The sequence below is a fragment of the Oculina patagonica genome, chromosome 5, assembly GCF_052425735.1.
Source record: "Oculina patagonica isolate OP01 chromosome 5, crgOcupat, whole genome shotgun sequence".
Taxonomy (NCBI): Eukaryota; Metazoa; Cnidaria; class Anthozoa; order Scleractinia; family Oculinidae; genus Oculina; species Oculina patagonica.
In genome coordinates, this window is record NC_135762.1 from 18,901,494 (window position 1) to 18,921,718 (window position 20,225).

Sequence of the window (20,225 nt, forward strand, 5' to 3'; positions counted from 1 at the left end):
TTTCATCCTTCTTCACTTAAAAAATCTTTATCTTTAGAAATTCTGAGATATGGCACATAGTGAAAATGACGATTCTTTTGACCAACTGGTCAGATGGTCTAGAACTTCGCAGGAAAAATAGTCCTCGGTCTCAGGAAATTCGATCATATTTCCGAGGGTTTAAAAACACTTCAGTGGCTCAGCATCAAGGACAAATTGACATTAAACATTGCTACCATGGTACATAAATGTTTACACCATCGGGTTCCTGATTACTTGGATGACAAATTTCAGTATAGGTCACAAAGTCCACCAAAGACAACTTAGATCCATTAACAACAATGATCTTGCTAGAGCGCCCAACCGGTATCTGGGAGGCCATGGGTTCGATTCCCGTCGGGGACTCAGATTTTTTCTTTGTCCCACGCTCGTGTCATGTAGAATAATTTCTTCACTATTTATCACCGAGCTTAAAATCTACCATCTTTATTATTTACAACAATGATCTTAATTTAGCACTCTGCCGGATTTCTACTGGCCAAAGATCATTTGCCTTCCGGGAAGCGAAAACTTGGAATTCGCTTCCCGTGGACTTGACGACTATTGACTCAATGAAGATTTTTAAAACAAGACTTTCTAAATTACTTTTAAATTAACTTAGAACTATTGTACATATTTTTATTTTTTTTAATTTTCTAATTATGAATTTTTATTGTAAATAGTTTGTAATTAACTTTCGTTTACTTGTATTTTAATTGTATTTTTTTTTTACATTGCTGCTGAAAAGCCCTTTTCAGGGAGCGCAATTGAATTGTATGTTATTATTATGTTGTTATGTTATGTTAACTGACTTTCATGGCGCGTGAGAATAGTCTGGTTTTGTTTACCGTTAAATAATTAGATTAAACCAAAACTCTTGAAACTATGCTTCTTTGGACAAGGAAGAGTCATGCAATAAACCGGTTGTATTTATTTTTTTCTACGCACGATTGTTTTGATATGCGAAGCGAATGAAAATGGTCGATTTTCAACCCAATTTGTACCCCCTGAATCGAGTCTAGACGAGTCTAGACATCAAATCGAAAATTTCGTTTTTTCTCAGAAAAATTAAAATATTTGAGGGAAAAAACAACAAAACGTTTTTAGTTTTAATAAGGACTACCTATATGCAGAGGATGAGCGAACTAGTTTTTCTAGCCTTGCCGCAAGCTCTTGAATTTTTCTGGAAACTTCCTCTTAAATGTTTTCAAACCAGTTTGATTCTTATTTCGCTTTGTTGCAGATTATAATTAAAAATTATTATTTACAGTTTCTTTGAAATCTCGGTGAATAGCGGTAGAATATTCTGCCGCTATTCACCGAGATTTCAAAGAATAATTGTTTTAGTATATACACACGAAGTGATCTCAACAACAAGCGATCTCAAAGTTTTCAGAAGGAAACCATTTAAAGTCGATTTAATTGACCTCTCAATTCATGCGTGGAAAACGTACATACAAGCGGCAACATGGCAAATCTAGTTAATCTTCGATAAAATCCTCGACACAATCTAGCAAAATGGTCCTTTATCGCCATTAAAACCTGCAATCTGAATCAAAAACCTGCTTGCAAAACATTTTGAACTTTGAATCAAAGCTTTTGAAGTTCACTTGAATTGAAAATTGAAAGAGCAGTTGGCGAAGGATCCCCCTGAAAGTCTGGATTAAACTGAATGTGTGCAGAACTGTGGCAAAAACCGGATGTTTTCTTGCACAAAGACGTTTTCCTGAATATTTGTGGAGGATTACGCCGACCACTTTGTTTCTGTTTGGATCACGCATTATTCAATAGCCGAATTAGTCAAATAGAAGCCATCAGAATTAAAAAGGAAGGGCTTGAAAAGTCACTGATATCGTCATGGAAAGAGGAAAATCTGAAGCCATCAACACAGGGTATTCCTAGGCTGTCACTCATCCAAGAACTAACCCTGCCCGACAGGGCTTAACTTCGGCGGTCCAACGAGAACTGGAACTTTTCTTGTGGTATCAGATCGTATCGTTCATTAATTTCGAAATTTGTTTTCGAACTCGCGAAAATTAGTTCTCGAGAAAGTAAGTAACCGAATAAGATTAAGAAAACGTGATTTAAAAAAGTATGGCTTAAAGCTTCCTGTAAAATTATCAGTGTCTCATTGCAGTAACTTTAGTAATTTACTGCTGGTATATAAAACCGCACAGCGGTATTATGACAAAAGCGAGGTTTGAATGTGCTGCCATTTCACTTGACTCCTTGGTTATGATGCCATCTCACAGTTTTGCAGATTCCATCACCATACCTCACACTTCTTTTCAGGATTCATGGTGCTATTGACTGGACAATTAAACGCCTCAGAGAACTCCTTAAAATTAGAAAGTGTCCCAATTACCCTGCAATCAAGAACAAAAACAGTTCTGATTTACCACATTTGTACAGTGGGCCTGTTTATATGGCGAAAAGTTGCCACAGAAGCAAACTATTTTCATGAGAAATAACAAAGTTTGCTCTTGTGGAAGGATGACCCTGGCTGGAGGGTCACTCACGTACATTGAATGTAGTGAAGATATGGTGACCCTTGAGGGAACTCTTTCCCACGACTCAACCCTCCAGGGAGTAGTTGACTGAGTGAGTATTCAAGGAATTATTAATCGAAGAGATGGTAAATAAATAAACCATAACCTCCATTTGGCGCGAAAATATGCACTGATATTTGTTCGTGAACATTATCCGTTCCGAGAAGCAACAGTTGTCCGAGAGCGAAACTTCGAGGAACAGATAATGACCAAGGACAAATATCAGTACAAATGTTTAAAGCCAAAAAATGGGGGTTATTGTGTTTATTATCCTTTAAATATTTTTACACAAGGCCGCCCACTTTTAAACGTCAACGTAATTCTGTCGGCATTCAAAATATTCTTGGTCTGTTCAAAATGTTCAGTTCTATTCGATTTAACAATTTACTCTGCATGGGAACTAAACGTGCGAACGTAAATCTCAAAGCTCCGTCGAAAACTGGGGAATATCACTTGGGAATAATTAACAATTATTCTATGAGCCCGCGTTGGATACGAGGTGGTAAATAGCCAACGAGGCGCGAAGCGCCGAGTTGGCTATAACGACTCGTATCCAACAAGGGCGAATGGAATAATTGTTTTATTAAATTCTTCTATAAATCGACTGGACATTTCAGTTTGATGTTAAAGAAGTGATAGTATGAGGGGGCGGGAAAATTTGTGGCGCAGTGCTCACTTCTTCATCCAATAATCTCCTCTAAAGTCGTCTAGATTTAGATTTACGGGATGATCCGAAGCAAAAGCTTTTCTGGAAACTACACGTCTTGTGCAAGTAGAACGAAGCAAGTGTTTACATTGTACTTGTAATTTACGGCTCTACGGCTGTCATCAAGACTGCATATTATTTGAAGCGAAATTAAGCTTAAAGTGGAACAGGTTTATTGAAGTATAAAAGGACAGTCAAGACCAAGATTGAAAGGTAACAAACTTTACAGAAGTGCTGAGCCTAATTTCATGACGTACAATGAATGAAACTGTGTCAGTTTGCCGTTCTTTCGTAAATTATTTGCTGCTTTTCTACTTTATTCACTCGCTCTTGTTGTGCGTTTACAACTGAGTATTATTAATTTAACTTTTTGCTTCAATCCTTTTGTTTTGTGTAGTTGAAATTACTATGGCATTTATGTAGTTTTTTCAGGCACTGCTGATTATTTCTTGTTCATAAAGCTCGCCAAATTTGCTGTTTTCAACCATTTTTTTGATGGGACTGTCGCTTCCCGCATAAAAATTTTACGCTGAGCGGCACTTGCCGCGTTCATTTCCTATATAAGGTCAAACATTGGTATACGAGCTGATAACCAGGATTCAGTGAAGCAATCAGAAAGTTAGAAATGCAATATCCGAGATTGAGAATTTAATAACACCTGATAGCCAACTCATATCCAACGCGCGCTCATGGAATAATCCACCGTACGGAAAAAGATGGCGCATGGGGTGGAGCGTTCGAAGCTAAGTACTAATCGGAAAGTTCAGTTTAATCGGTTTTCCCCGACATCTCAAACGTTTTGGTCTTTGACAATGCATACTCTTCTGTGACATTCTTTTTTTCGTTGGTCTGCCTGAAAAAATCTTCAACAACTTCATACGTTAAGATAGGAATGTCCTGTAATGAGGTCGTCCAGGAGGGGATTCCCTCACCATCAAGCTAGTAAAATTTTGCGTAACCTTATCGAGCTCGCTTTGGCCTGTTTTTTTCTGACTTCGGCAATTCTCCCGTCTATCCCCCACCCTTTTTTTTCCCCCCTTTTTTTTTTTTTTTTTTTTTTTTGGGGCAAAAAAATATATATTTTTTAATTTTAATTTTTACTATTTTTTAGAGAAATCAGTGAACCAAAGCCGCAAAGCGATCAAAAAACTTACTTGCTTTTTAGCTCTTTCAAGGTCAGGCCGCTCAAACTTCGACAAGTCCTACACTTTAACGACCTTATTGCTTCAGTCTTAGTTAAAAGGTCGATGTCTTTCGCTGATTTTATAGCCCCATAAATTTCGTTTTCATCTGGCGCTACGCGCCGACCTTTTCGACCCGCGGCCATGTTTGTTGACATAACCTTGACCTGATTTGGTACATTTACCCAGAGTTCCGCGAGTGGCGCCATCTGTTTCCGTATGGCGGAATATTCCCTAGTTTTGGCTGCATCGCGTGATGCGTTTACCGTATTTACTCGAATAAGCGCCGCCCCCGATTAAGCGCCGCCCTCGAATAAGCGCCGCAATTGGGACAAAAAAGTTAATAAGCGCCGCCCCCGAATAAGCGCCGCAGCCCCGATGCGGCGCTTATTCAAGGGATTCCGTTTAACTAAAAACAGCACTACAAATCAATTCTTAAACAAACTGGGACATTTCTTTCCATCAAAAGCGATGTTTTGCAGTTTAATGTGTTTGTTTTTCCGCTTGCCCATAAGTTTTCTATCCAACATTTTTACAATATGTAGTTCTCTGGTAGTTCTGTATATGTTGTGAAAGTCGCGAACTTTGCCAGGACAGCTAGCACCACTTCTCTCTTCAGCAAGAGACGAATACTGACAATCAAAAGACGCTATTTTCAATTACTGTAAAATATAAGATTCCTTGTGGCGTCCAAATTTTAAATAAGCGCCGCCCTCAAATAAGCGCCGCCCTCGAATAAGCGCCGCACTTGAAGCGCGAAAAATTAAATAAGCGCCGCGGCGCTTATTCGAGTAAATACGGTATACCAATCACGCGGGAAAAATGTTTGATGAGGCTCTTTCGCGCAAAAGCGTCGCCGGGAAATCAATGAGCTCAGGGTTATGACACCTAACTGTGCTATTAATTTATTTTAAAAACCTTTTTTCGAAATAACTCGCGTGCGTTTAAAGATTTTACTTTCATTTTTGGGGAAATGCTAGATTTAAAGTAGACCTTGAGTTTAGTCTAAAAAAAATTATTTGACAAAAGTAGCGCTCTAAAGGTATTGTTTAACCTAAAAACTGCAGTGGGCGGGAAAATTTGTTTTAGTGATTCCCCTTTGTAAATTTGCATTTTGGTTGTTTATGAAATTTATATATTCTGTTTTTATCATCTGACAGGCCAAAATAAGACATTGAACTTAAGTAAATACTTCGTCTTAAATCGTAGTCGAGCGTAGTGTCGCTATGTCAGGAAGCGGGAATCGGTACAATAGGACATAGGTTTTGATCAATCAGCGCGCGTGTAGTATCTCACTGATTTTATAAAATTACCTAATATAATTATTTTCAACTAAGATTTCTTTTTTCAGCCTAACATATATTGAAAACACTATACACTTAATGACTGGTCCCGAGGGAAACAGTTAATTTTGTTTCCCGAGAATCTCAATCATTATGTTTCCCGAGGCGGACGAAGACTTAGAAAAACGTCGTCGGTCAACATTCGCGGGTAACAGTGTACTGCAATGTTGCCCTCTCAGAGACTTTGAAAAGAAACAGTTTAATTGTTTGATGTCATGTGATCTTGAAGTAGCCAATGAGAGGGCGCGCTTTGGGGAAATAATTCTAGCTATAGCCATGTATTATTAACATGGATCGGCCTACAAATGAAACACAGTTTAACTACCCAAAAGTAGACACAAAAGTAGCGATAGGGGAAGGCTGAGTACTACCGTGACTAACCCTAGTTAACTGATGTTTTCTATAAGTGGCACTATTAGAAAAGCTACTTATAAATACTGCTGCTTAGCTCATGTCTGAGTACGTATAGCGGCCCAGAGAAAAATATGGTTTTGTCAAAAAAGCAAAAAGGTGCGCTTGGAGGTAAATAGATTAACAATAATCTCCATATCCTTTTCTATAAGCGAACTGTTTTCCGAGAGCGAAACTCGAGAAAAACTGACTGTGATCTTCGACCGGCTTCAGTGGCACTACCAGATTTTCCCAATGCATTGTTTCCAGTCTAGCTTCGGAAAGCCACTTTAGAAATGTTGGGAATTCTAAGCTAAATCTTCTCTATTCCGCTAGAACTTTTAAGTTATATTGTTATTATTTTACAAGCAGAGTAACTTGTTAACTTTAATTGTATTGTTAGTGTTGAGAGTCAGTAGTTCTGTAAGTACTAACATGTTGTTTGTCTTGCATAAAAAAACCTAAATTTTCTGGGACAGATTGGCAAATAGTAATAAATTCCCACCGGGAGCCCCCACTTCCAAACGCCCCAGGTTGGGATAAGATATGGGAAGAGGCGAGCCCGGAGGCGGAAAGGAGCGGGAGCTATAAAGGCACAAATGTGAGCCATCGCTGCGGGGAGGAGGGTGGGGCGACGATCTGATGTCTGCCGTCCGTTTAAACGAAGAGAGTGAAAAACAGGCAAAACAGATTTATATATACTGAACTAGCCAAAAATTATGCACAGTAGGGTATATACAGAAGCAGGGAAGTAAACAAGTGATATCCCAAAGGAGTGGGAGGCGCGGTGGCCTAATGGTTAGCGCGCTCGCCTCCGAGTCGAGCGGCCCAGGTTCGAGGCCTGGCCGGGGCGCTGCGTTGTGTTCTTGGGCAAGACACTTTACTCTCACAGTGCCTCTCTCCACCCAGGTGTATAAATGGGTACCGGCGAATTTACTGCTGGGGGTTAACCCTGCGATGGACTAGCATCCCATCCAGAGGGGAGTAGCAATACTCTTAGTCGCTTAATGCTACGGAAACCGGGATAAGCTCCGGCCTGTATGGGCCACTAGGCTCGAAGCAGACTTTACCTTTACCTATCCCAAAGGAATTAGGGGCGTTTGTGCTTGAGGGCTCCCAGTGAGAATAGTCGGGCTACAATTGGTCTACGTTGGGTTCCATCTATCTAGACCAATGACACTAAAATATCTTTAAACATACCTGAACTTAGGTGGTGCATGAATCTCACTCAGCGTGGCGATGTATTCTGTTTTTGGTCGGGCATGGCTGCAGTACTCCTACAAATATGATTGCATATTTAATTTAATTTTCACATACTGGGAAGAATGAGTGCTCTTCCATTTAATTCAGTACAACTGGCTGACCTGTGCGTAACCAATAAAGAATAACTGCTCGTTGGTGTACTCCAGGCCGGGAAGTGCAAATTCCTCTGTACCGTGCTTTTGGAGCCAGTCGTGGTAGGCCTGTAGGAAGAAGAAAGGTTCAACCAATTGTGCAGTTAATGTGCAAGATTCCATCTCTAAGTTTACTGAAAATAAACAACTATAGAACGATTGAGTCGTTCCCAGTCATCTCTCGTGATAATATTGCTTTTTTGTCTTTCTTTTGATTCTTTTTGTTCGGTTTTGGAAAAAAAATATTGCATGCATAGCGACTGGAATAGCGTTGTTTAATACGTAGTTTTAAAGTGTATTACTTTTATGTCAGACTACGATAACTACAATATAGAAATGGTAAGGTGGCGTTCCACTTGACCACCGGACATTGTTTTAGGTTGTTGTTTGGTGTTTCAACTATTGTGGTATTGGTATTCCCAAGTTTACGTCCTCGGCCACACTATGGAAATAACTAATTGGGAAGCCTTAGGGCCTGTTTACAAGCAGGTAGGGTAACCCTAGTGCTAGGGTTATCCTAGCGCTCCCACATTTCTTCTTTTTGTCATCAACGTGTTTACAAGGCAGCTAGGGTTACCCTAGCACTAGGGTAACCCTAGCTGAGCGCTAGGGTTACCCTAGCGCCAGGGTAACCCTAGCGCCTTGTACACGCTCTGCTAGGGATAACTCTTCTACCCGGGACAACTTTATTTTGGCTCCAAGAAGCTAAATATGTTTAAAAATACCAACAAAATCAGAGGATTGTGACTAAGAAACATCGTGTTAATTCACAATTTGTCGTATTTTTGCACTGGAACGGAATTATTTTCGAATAACAGCTTCTTACGACAAAGTTTGTGGTAAAATGTTTGGCGCTGCATATGCATATTTATGGTTTCTCCGTCAAACGCGTTCCAAAAAATTGTGCTTGGGACGTTTATGAGCTTGGAAATTGAAACATGATTTTACTAGAACTGATAAACTGCGTAACTAAAACGAATATCGGTTTTGGCGCTAAGATTTTTACCCGTTACATGCTATATTTACAAGGTTAACTGAAGCGTAACCGGTGTAAGTTGACCCGGGTAGTAGGGTTACCCTACCTACGAATTTCTGCTTGTAAACCCGGGCTATCTTCTAACCCTCTTGCTAGGGTAACCCTAGCAACTAGGGTTGCCCTACCTGCTTGTTAACAGGCACTTATGCTTGGATAAATTCTTCTCGTAAGGGTGGAATCGCTAGAACACTGAAAAAATCGCTGGAAGTAGTACAGGATTATTTCAAAATCTTATATCAGGTGGATGCATGCAGAGCGTTGTATCCTAAGGATTCTTGATACACGTGGCTAAAGTAAATCAGAGCACATTCTGGTGTAAACTGATTAGTCGTATTACCAGGCAGGCTACAAAACGGACCATTCTGCGATCATCTACAAATTTATTTTTTTTGGCATCCCGACAATGACATAAAGGTCTCAATTTATAAAAATATATTTCGCACAATACAAATAAACGATTGAACTAGACGTCTAGAAAATATAAATTTGTAAAACACTTAGCAAAGTGCAGCCTTTTCGCAATACTTAATAAAGGCGGGGTTTTTACCTGAAGACCAATTTTTCCAACGCTTTAGGTGGCTGACGCCACCTAAATGGAACAGTATACAACTCCTAATCAGGTAACTACTTTTGTCAAGAAAATGATCACAACTTATTGACCAATATACATTTCGCCGATAAAAGGTTAAAAATAAAACTTAAGGTAAAAGCTGTTAAAATTGATGCTAAACGTTTTCGATCTGTTCGATCATCATCAGAGTGAAAAAATCTGCATACGCTCATCGTTCTTATAGTTCAGATAACACCAGTTATGTAATACCTGTTCCCATTGGGAACAAGGTGAGGTCCAGTGATTGCACTTGTTTGTTTAGTTCAGGGTGGTAGCGTGCAATGTAGAATTTTATTGACCAATGATTAGGTATTTGTTTCATACCATTACTGTAATAGCAACTGGTGAAGAATAGTAGTACTAACCCAAAGTATAAGGGCTGGAAAACACTGAAAACCATTTTAGCCGCGTTTCAAGGAATCCAAAAAAGCTTTACTTATCCCATATATATTTGTTTTGCAGTATTTTGTTAATTTTTGAACGATTTTGGGGGATGTCTGGGAGGCGATAGTTTTTCTCAAAGGATTAGTAAAATTTAGACAAATAAGAAATATCGGACATTTAATGTGATTTTAAAATTTGAATTTGAAGTTAAAAATTGGTGGACGGACACCAAACAGTCTCCTGACAACCCGGAGTGCTCTTGCGAGGGGGTCAACTGTTTGGAGGTGTTTCCATTCTTTTCTTCAATCCCTTCTTTAAATCTCTTAAAGTTCCATTCAAATTCAGGTAGAACCCCACCTTAAGTTTTGTTCTTGTGAGAAAACAACAGAAGTCAAAGGTTGCGTGATATAACCAAGCATGGATTTTAATTCTCCCTCCCTTTCCATCTCCTTAGCCTTTCACCCCCACCTGTCCCTCCCTTTCTACTCTCATTCAATTTAATGTTTGTTTACATGTCCTAACCAATTCAGTATCGTACTAATCTGTGCCAAGCAATCAGATAATAACAGAAATTTGCCTTCATTTTGATCTCCCATACCAAGACCTTAGAGTCTAAACCGCTAATAAAACAAAACACACTTGATAATAATTCTCTGAGGTTATACACCTTGCAGTATTAACGTACTAACGAACTTGATAACAAACCCCATGTCGTACTAAGGATTTTTACTGATCAACATAGAAAATAAGTTCACAATGGTTTGTTCCCAAAACGTTTTTTACTGTACAGAGGGTCTGTATATTGACCTGTAACTTGTATACCGTATTGAAAAATTCAGAACGAATCGACTTCTGCCCGCTTTCATGATATCATGTTGAAAAAATAGCTCGTTCGAAACCGTAGCAAAATCGTTAGAAGGCAGTTTAAGATACGCTACGGCGAGGTGCTACTACGGCTACCGTAACCGAAAAGGTCTGGGGAGAGTACGTCTCGGCAGTCCGCCAAATTTGTATACGTAATTGGACTACATGCTGTCCAATTTGGAAATAATTTGATGAAAAAAATTCCGAGGGCAGCCAAAATTGGACGAGGCCGTAGGCCGAGTCCAATTTGGCGAGGTTTTTTGTCAGAGGAATTTTTTGAATCTAATTATTTCCAAATTGGACAAGCATGTAGTCCGGTTACATATTAATTATATAGCTTTTAGTCAGTCAATCCAGCGTAAATAATAAACTTTTTTATATGTCCAGAGCGGCAAAAAACATTCAACAATAGTAGGCATAACACAGCACATGCAACTCACTCAAAGCATTGTCTTCACGAATAAAAATTAAACAAAACAGTGCAATTTTATTCACCTGAGTTTGCGAAGCTTGCTACAAAGTGAGTGAAAACACTGCATCAATCAAAGAAAGTCGTAAACAAAGTGTCCGAAGAGCTTTACAGCTTCTTGAATCTGACATACTCCTTTCCACTATTTCGTTCATACTTCATGGCCGTGTTTTCTTTTCGAATTTCAGCATAAACGACAAAGAATTGCATCCAGCTCGTAGCGATGAATATCTGACAGATCTCTTGCTTCCCTTCGATGCACTTACGTTCACCCAAGTTTTGTACTATTAGAGGCGTTTTGCTCTTAGTTTTTGCTTCTTAGTGTAGCTAGCTCCTCCTCTGACAACGTAAAAAATTTCTCTTTGGTGTTACTATCGCTGGAAAGCTCAAAAGGAATGGAAAAACGTAGCAAACTTGCCTTATAAATTCCGCCATTGTCGACTAACAATGCGACAAGTTTACCGGGCTGGCGCTATGCTTAATGCTAATTGGCTGATATCCATCACATGTCGCTTTTCGTTCGATTTGATTGGCTGAGACAAAACTGTCCAGTTTTTCTTAAATTGGACAGTTTGTGCATTTTACCTGAAAGTCCTATTCGAAACTATCCAAATTTAATCCCAAATTGGACAGTTCTCAGAAATTAAGGAAAAATAGCTGCGCTGACAATATAGGATTTACTGACAGCTATATAATTATTTGAATCTAATTATTTCCAAATTGGACAAGCATGTAGTCCGGTAACATATTAATTATATAGCTTGTAGTCAGTCAATCCAGCGTAAACAATAAACTTTTTTATATGTCCAGAACGGGAAAAACATTCAACAATAGTAGGCATAACACAGCATATGCAACTCACTCAAAGCATTGTATCACAAATAAAACTTAAACAAAACAGTGCAACAGTTTATTCACCTGAGTTTGCGAAGCTTGCTACAAAGTGAGTGAAAACACTGCATCAATCAATGAAAGTCGTAAACAAAGTGTCCGAAGAGCTTTACAACTTCTTGAATCTGACATACTCCTTTCGACTATTTCGTTCATATCTCATGACCGTCTTTTCTTTTCGATTTTCAGCATAAACGACAAAGAATTGCATCTAGCTCGTGGCGATGAATATCTGACAGATTTCTTGCTTCGCTTCGCTGCACTTACGTTCAGCCAAGTTTTGTACTAGTAGAGGCGTTTTGCTGTTAGTTTTTGCTTCTTAGTGTAGCTAGCTCCTCTTCTGACAACGTAGAAAATTTCTCTTTGTTGTTACTATTGCTGAAAAGCTCAAAAGGAATGGAAAAACGTAGAATACTTGCCTTAAAAATTCCGCCATTGTCGACTAACAATGCGACAAGTTTCCCCGGGCTGACGCTATGCTTAATGCTAATTGGCTGATATCCGTCACATGTCGTTTTTCCTTCGATTTGATTGGCTGAGACAAAACTGTCCAATTTTTCTTAAATTGGACAGTTTGTGCATTTTAGCTGAAAGTCCTAATTGAAACTATCCAAATTTAATCCCAAATTGGACAGTTCTCAGAAATTAAGGAAAAATAGCTGCGCTGACAATATAGGATTTACTGACAGCTATATAGTTAAGTGTAAAAGCAAGGCGAAATACAAAGAAACATAGGCTAAGGAGTTGAATAACACTTTTATTTAGTTTTCCACAGCCGAATGGCTTCGCTCAAAAAATATTTGGTGGTTGTTTGCTATGCTAGGACTAACAGAATAGTTCTGAGCGAAAGATTCTTTCTACAGCAGCAATACACAACAACACAACAACAATTAAAATCGATGAAATGTTTAATTTTAAAAATACGAATATCGCAAATATTACCGAGTTATGAACTGAAATATACCAGTACTCACCGAAGCAAAATGGTAGCGGATACTTATACAGCTATAGTTTATCTCCACTAAACTGTGAAGGAAAAAAAATCGCACGCTCAACAAGAGTACTTTTCTTGTCCATACCGACACTTGCACCGAACGAATTCGTCAAATTCAGGATAAGACTTTTTAAGCTTTTGAGCGACAAACGTTCGACTACAATAAAATTCAATGGATACAGTATTCGTTGGAACTCTTAAAATGCTGAGAAACCCGGCGAAAAAGGACAGAGAAGCGAATAAAATCCGACGTACTACCACTACGGCAAAACCTCCCGACTCACGTAGTCAGATTTCACTCTACGGCTGGACGTGACTGACTGACATGCGCAGTATCTTATATTTGGAGAAAATTACTTCCGGCAGCCGCAGTAGCGCCTCGCCGTAGCGTATCTTAAACTGCCTAGAGACAGACAAGATACAGCCGTTTACTGGCAGTCTTTGAAAAATAATCCTGAATTTCGTCAAAATGAGCCAAAATAAAGTTTTAAAATTTCCTTTATCAATATGGTTCTTATCTTTTTATTCAATTCTATGAACTGCTTTTATGCAGTACTGTCCACAAAGATTTCAATTTCCTCAAAGTTTCGGGACAAATGGATACAAAATATTTCGTGCAGAATGTAATTTGATTAAGCGAATATTTTCACGTCTATAAATACTTCAAGCAGTGAATGAAAAACCGTTTTGTTTTCATCGATGAGAACCACTTTCAAATAGTTTTAAATGCATAAAAAATAACAATTAGATCAGAATACAATAATTATTTATGTAAGGTCTCGCTATTATGTCTCGGCAGAGATACTTCTTTTTTGCAAGTTCAAATGTATGCAAATTTCGTGTGAAATGTAATTCGATTCCATTGTCTTGTTTACAATCTCTTTCTTAGGAAAGTTGTATTTTCGTGAATAAAACCCATTGGCCTGTTTTGTTTTTCTGATCATGTTTGTCTGTGATTTTTACAAAACATGTGGTCTTTTTTTTCGGAACTTGAAGTTGTACAAAAATTCCTATTTTGAACACAGATGTCACTTCCGGAATTTTTCATCTAAAATTCAATTGGTATTTAATTATAATTATTCGAAGTTTTCATTTTCAAGTCATCTTTTCATTCGATAGCTTTACTGATCTCGTAAAAAATTCCATTCAAGTTCACATCAATACTGTACATTGCCAATGTTTTGCTGACGTCTTGAGAAGTGTCTTACTAACGTCACTAGTCAAATCTAAAACATATCCAAACCATGTTGTGCAAACATTCTACTCTTTGTGACATGCGACTTTGACGCCCAACTGTGCGGAAATGAAAATCAACATACTTCTTGCTAAATATATAAAAAACAGTTTTAAAGTGGAGTCCGCCTCAAAAAAATGTACCGCCAGATCACACTGCTTTTTGCGAGATTAGTAGAAACCAGCAAAGCGTCTAGTTTCAAAGTTTCCCACAAAAACATTGCGTGACATGAATGACGTTACCCCTTTTATTTACAAAAATAGCTTCAACTTGTCAAAGCAACTACAGTTTCACAATGGTGATTATTAGTACTTTACCCCTTAAGCTTTTTTCTCTGTCCTCCCGCCGAAGCAAAGAAGAGAATCAGATTGCAGATTAGCCCAAAAGTCGACCCAGTGTTCCTACAACGATTTACTGTCAAAACTGAAATGAAACCGATTGGCCCAGGCTATCCCCGTCATTTTTAGCCGACAGGAGACTATCGTCTAGGACGACCAAAGGGTAAACTATAAATCGGCCACGCCCGATTAAATAGCGAATTCGCTTGTATAAAAGCTATGTGCATTTGCAGCTTTGTTTTCTCGCGCCGTTAACTGCAGCTGTTGTATGTCAAAGGTTATAAACTGGAAAAATCAGCATTAAGTGTTCAATGGTTGAATTCTCGTTTTATATATAATAAACAAATTTCAGCATAGAAAGTGCTTTGTACGGATTTTTATTTACTCGTTGCAAAACTTTGGAAAACGAACGAGTGAGCGTAGCGAACGAGTGAGTTTTCCAAAGTTTTGCATTTCGTGAATATAAATCCGTACAAAGCACTTTCTATGAAGTAATCTATCTATAGCGCTTATTATTATATACGTCCTGTAATTTACTCACTAAAAAGCTGCTAATTAAATTTTCGTTCGCAAACCAATGTTAACCAATCAAATGGCGCGTATCGCTTTTTTTCACGTGTGAGGAAAATGATACGTCCAATCAGAAGCCGCGTATCATGTTTTTTCACGTGTGAGACGTATCAAGTTGAAAGATTTCATTCAAGGCTGGCGGCGTTTCACACACAAGCCATTTCTTGACGAAGCTCAAAAGCTATTTTTTACAATTATTATTATTTTTTCTTTTTTTTTTTTTCATTTTGAAAATAACACACAAAAAATACTTACAATATTACAACGCTATTTACAAAATACTATTTACAATTCACAATACATTGGCAACAGATCAGAAATATTACAAATTAATATAAGAAGCGGTGGAAATCTTTCCCTAAAGAATACAAAGAAACTATATACTACACATAGGAGAAGGCGAAGAAGTTGTTAGATAGCTGGTTTATATGTACTTAAAGGTCAAATGAACAGAAATTTCGATTTTTTTAATTTTTTTTCGATTGTGTTTATTAAGAGCCAAATAAACATATCCCGAAGTTTCAAAGTAATCGGACATTGTATCGCAGAGATATTGCAAGTTGAAAAATGCTTTTTCTAGCCCTTCATAATCGTAGAGCGCTCGGAAAAAATTGTCGGAAATAAAAACTTGTGACGTCATAATTGGTGTTTTTGAAGACGACCGCAGACCGATTCCGCAGACCGCACGGTTAGAATTTAAATAAATGTGTTTAGTGAATTTCAAGCAGTTATTTCGTTCTGTTTGACCGTTTTTCAGTTGATTGATTGTTCGTTGTTGTTCAGAGACGCACATGTTTTAAAATAAAATAGCTAAAGCTCAAAAATAGCTTTAAGTTTTGTTTGCTGTCGTTTTGCGTAATCATGTGAGACATAGGTAGAATGCACGCTGGTATGAAAACAAATCAGGAATCTCTATTGTTCTTTCATAAGCATTTTACGTTAATGAGCAGAATTATTTGCACGTGCTTTAACTATGCACGTGCGTTTTGAATCTTGGTACACTTCAAAGCCGTCCTCTGCCAAACAACAACATGAAATGACGAAATTCTGCGTATTTTGGACATTATCAGCCACGACGGCTAATATTCGGTTTTTCTATTTGGGGTAAAACGCTCTCTTTAAATATTCAGCGGGAGCTAGCTTTTTTAAGCAATAAATAAGCAGAATACGTCCGGAAAGTTGCGAGATTCTCAAGTAAAATATAAATTCATTTTCTACAAGACGTTGTCGTTGACGTTGCCGTCAGTGCGGTCTGTGGAATCGGTCTGCGGTCGTCTTCAAAAACACCAATTGTGACGTCAAAAACTCGTTCCATTCCTTCCATTTTAGTGCGCAGTCATTCAAAAACGTTTTCGTGAAGCCTTCGGAAATCTTCGTATTTTTTGCTGTTATTCACGCTTTATGGCTCGGAAAGCAAAAATGTTTCTTAATTTTTCTCAATAATGGATAGTTTTAGCATTTGGTTGATTAAAATGGCATTTTGAAATTTCTGTTCATTTGACCTTTAAAGAAGTTGTTCTTTTCTATATTTATAAATGATTTTACTTATAAAGTCCGAGATCAATATGAATTGTTCTGGAGTTTCATTTTATAAATGTAATAACACATGTATAAGAGTGTAGTTTAGCTTTCTCTTTAATTCATCATTCGGTGTATTGGGAAGGCCAAATAAAATATCTTCAGTATTGAGTGAAAAGGACGAGTTGTTGGTTGAATTGAACCACTGCAACACCTGCTAAATGAAAGACTTTGTGAAATGACAGTCAATAAGCGTACGGTCTCTCGAATCCGTTTCTCTGCAGTATGTACAATCTCCATCCTCCTTAATCTTAAATACGAAAAGCTCCTTTTTAGTTACAAAAAACCTATGAATGACCTTGAAATGAAATGCTCGCAACTTGTTTTCTTTAGCAGTTTTGTGGACCGATTGGAATGTTTTCTTCCAGTTGATGTTTTCGGAAGTAAGTGATTTTTCCCAACGTTTCGGCCCCGTGTGGCTGTTTGTATGGATTTTATTCACTAAGAGCCAATAAAAATCTTTGGCTTTGGCTTTCGTCAAGTTTAAGAAACTGTTATTGTCGACCTGAAAGGACGTCATATCTTCAAAACATATACCGCTGTCTTCAGAATTAAGTAACTTTCTTGCTTTTTCGAGTAGGTGGTTTGGAACAGCACATTCTTTGTTAAAGTGCCTATAACGAGAGATTTTAATTCTGATTTGTCGATTAGGCAATTGTTAAGTTCCTCGTTGAATTGAAGCTGATCTTTTTTATTATTAGGTGCGTAGATGTTGCAGAGAGACAATTCCACACCATTAAAATTTAAGTTAATTAAGACTATTCTTCCCGAGTCGTCGTTTTGGGAATAAACTATTTTTGTGTCTCGCACTGATGGATCTATTAAAATACAAACTCCTCTACTATGATGAGAACCATGCGAAAAAATTATGTCGCCACCCCGTTCGCTTTTCCAGAACGATTCATCGTTAAGACCAGAGTAAGTTTCTTGTAGGAAGTAAAATGACGCTTTTTGATCTTTGAGGAATGAAAAATACTTCTTCTCTTTTCACAATCTCTTAATCCTCGAACTTTTAGTGAAAGAATTTTGCATAAATTTTTCTTTGACATTCTTTTACGATGACCACGTTGACACTGAATAATTAAACGGATAAACTTGAATAATAAATAAAGAGTATCTTAATAAATAGCTTAATAACAACAGACGAAAAAAAAAACAAACAAACAAACACAATCCGAGTAATAACAGTACAAAAAGTTAATTAGAATATGAGAAACTTGCCCCTTCCTAATCTAAAAAACCTATTCCCGACTTCTTCTATGGCCTAGAATATCATTATGAAAAGGCATTTTGGCGCCTAAATGATTGCCGGAATACATTGTCAGTTAAGCTTTTTAAAGCACAGATTTCGAGCGAAAGGTCGGTCAAAGAAAGAGGGAATGGCTTCCGCTCAAAAAACACAACCGTCCTCGTGGACGTCACGCATGCTCTCTCCCTATTTATTTTTTACAATTATAATTCCAACGTTTACCTTGAAACTCTCTCGGTATTCTTAAGAAAAACAAAAGTGAAAAGCCCAAGGCTCTTCGGCAGAAGAATACGTCGAAGGTCAGGAAAACAAGAATACAAAGCAAAAAAGATAAAAGATAAAAGCAAAGCGGACGTGGATGGATATTTATGAAAGATTTCCGCAGAGGACCCTACGTTAATTATGCATACAAATATTCCATATAATCCTTCACACACGAACGGCAGTCATGAACAGAACGAGTTACAAAATTGTATGCATAATTAATGTAGGGTACTCTGCGGAAATCTCGCCGATATTTTTTGACAAGCGACGAACGCGACGAACGAAAGTGCACAATAGCTCCAGAAGAACTGAACAAGCATCTTGCAGGTTATCCGCTGCAGTTTACTTGAACAATCAAAACAAAAAGAACCGCAAAAACAAGGCCGTGGAAGTAACCTGAGATCATGCCCTTCCTCCCTAATTGTCACTCCTCTCCCTTTCGAAAAAGAAAAAAGAACGGCTGATCGCAGGTTATTGTGGAAGCAAATACAAAGCTGCTGCACGTGCCGTTGACCGATGAAGACTTTGAACTGCTTTACTCTGTTTACGAAAACATCTTGCTTGGACTGTTGAAGTATCTTCGATTTCAACTCGTTCGCTCTGCTCACCAACTCGTGCGTAAATACCGTACGCGCGCACTGTCCATGAAATATTCTATATTTCTGTTGCTAGCTTGATAATGTTAATGAGCAGAATTATCTGAACGTGCGTTAACTATGCACGTGCGTTTTGAATCTTGTTACACTTCAAAGCCGTTCTCAGCCGAACAACAACGTGAAATTACGAACTTCGGCGTGTTTTGGACAGCGTCAGCTACGACGGCTAATATTTGGTTTTTCTATTTGGGGTTGAACGCTTCTTTAAATATTCATGGGAGCTAGTTCTTAAAGCGATAAATAAGCAGAATACGTCCGGAAAGTTGCGAGATTTTCAAGTCATATAAATTCATTTACCACCAGACGTTGTCGTTGACGTTGCCGTCGGTGCGTTCTGCGGAATCGGCCTACGGCCGTCTTCAAAAACACCAATTATGACGTCAAAAACTCGTTCTATTTCTTCCATTTCAGTGCGCAGTCATTCAAAAACGTTTCCGTGAAGCCTTCGGAAATCTTCGTATTTTTTGCTGTAATTCACGCTTTTTAAGAGGCTCGGAAAGCTTGGTTGCTTAAGATGGCATTTTAAAATTTCTGTTCATTTGACCTTTAAACGAAAAGTAATAAACGAAGTGAAAAACAAATCCAATCATAACCATCTGATCTGTTCGGGAAAGTTCTTCAAAGCGCAGTACACCTGGAGTATTTGTTTCCTGTCAGAACTGCTTTAACAAAGATTTTGTTTCTTTCAAAACGTAAATTTTCATTCAACAAACAAGAATTAATTTTAGTTATCAAATTGTCACGAAATGACACGCTCTTATACGAGATGTTTTAAAGGTATGAACGTAAACGCTACTTGCGCGAGAGTTAATTCCGAATCAGTGAATTGAGGAAGACGCTTGAGAGGCTTATTAAATTTATTGCAGTTTTCAGTTGGCGCCACGCAATCTCTAGTAATTTTTAAGTTAATTTGTCACAAACTCAACAACACGCTCTGAGGAAGATTCCTTACCATTTTTACGACTCTTTGTAAAGATACCCACAGTATTATAATCATCATGACTTAAAAAAACTCATTAATAATTCATAAAGAAAATACAAAAGAAATTAATGTTTAATGAGTGTCTTTATATCTGATAAAGACACGGCTAAACTTTACGTCCAATTTTCTAGGCCAAAATAACCCCAAATCTAAATATTAGTGCAAGAATGAGTTGCTCTACATCAGAAGATTTTTAATAATAAGCCGTTCAATAAATTCGCAGTTCGTGTTTTGTCAAGTCTAAAACACTCCGCTGCGCCTCGTGTTTTAATTATGGGTTAGAGACTGTTGTGAGTGTTTTGTTGACAAATACACGCACGCGCTGGCCGCACAATGAACGAGAAATTTTCAATACTGCACGAGGCGTAGCCGAGTGCAGTATTGAAAATTTTGAGTTCATTGTGAGGCCAGCAAGTGCGTGTATTTGTCAACAAAACACGAACGAACAGACTCTAACCCTTTTAATATACAATCTGAGTACACTGCATCGAACTGCAAGCGATGATCGACTTAACGAACTTCAAA

The 20,225-nt window shown here is 38.0% G+C and overlaps 1 protein-coding gene across 1 annotated transcript in view; it reads right to left on the bottom strand.

Annotated features, from left to right (window-relative positions):
• Nucleotides 1-386: 386 nt before the first annotated feature.
• Nucleotides 387-20,225, bottom strand: part of LOC144653134 (endothelin-converting enzyme 2-like) — a 116,181-nt gene continuing 96,342 nt past the window's right edge. Inside the window, exons 15-17 of the mRNA XM_078513057.1 lie at nucleotides 7,552-7,650; nucleotides 7,388-7,464; nucleotides 387-2,384 (exon numbers count right to left, since the gene is read on the bottom strand). Of these exons, the coding sequence (XP_078369183.1) occupies nucleotides 2,285-2,384; nucleotides 7,388-7,464; nucleotides 7,552-7,650 (276 nt within the window). The 3' untranslated portion in view covers nucleotides 387-2,284. The remainder of the gene's footprint in view (nucleotides 2,385-7,387; nucleotides 7,465-7,551; nucleotides 7,651-20,225) is intronic.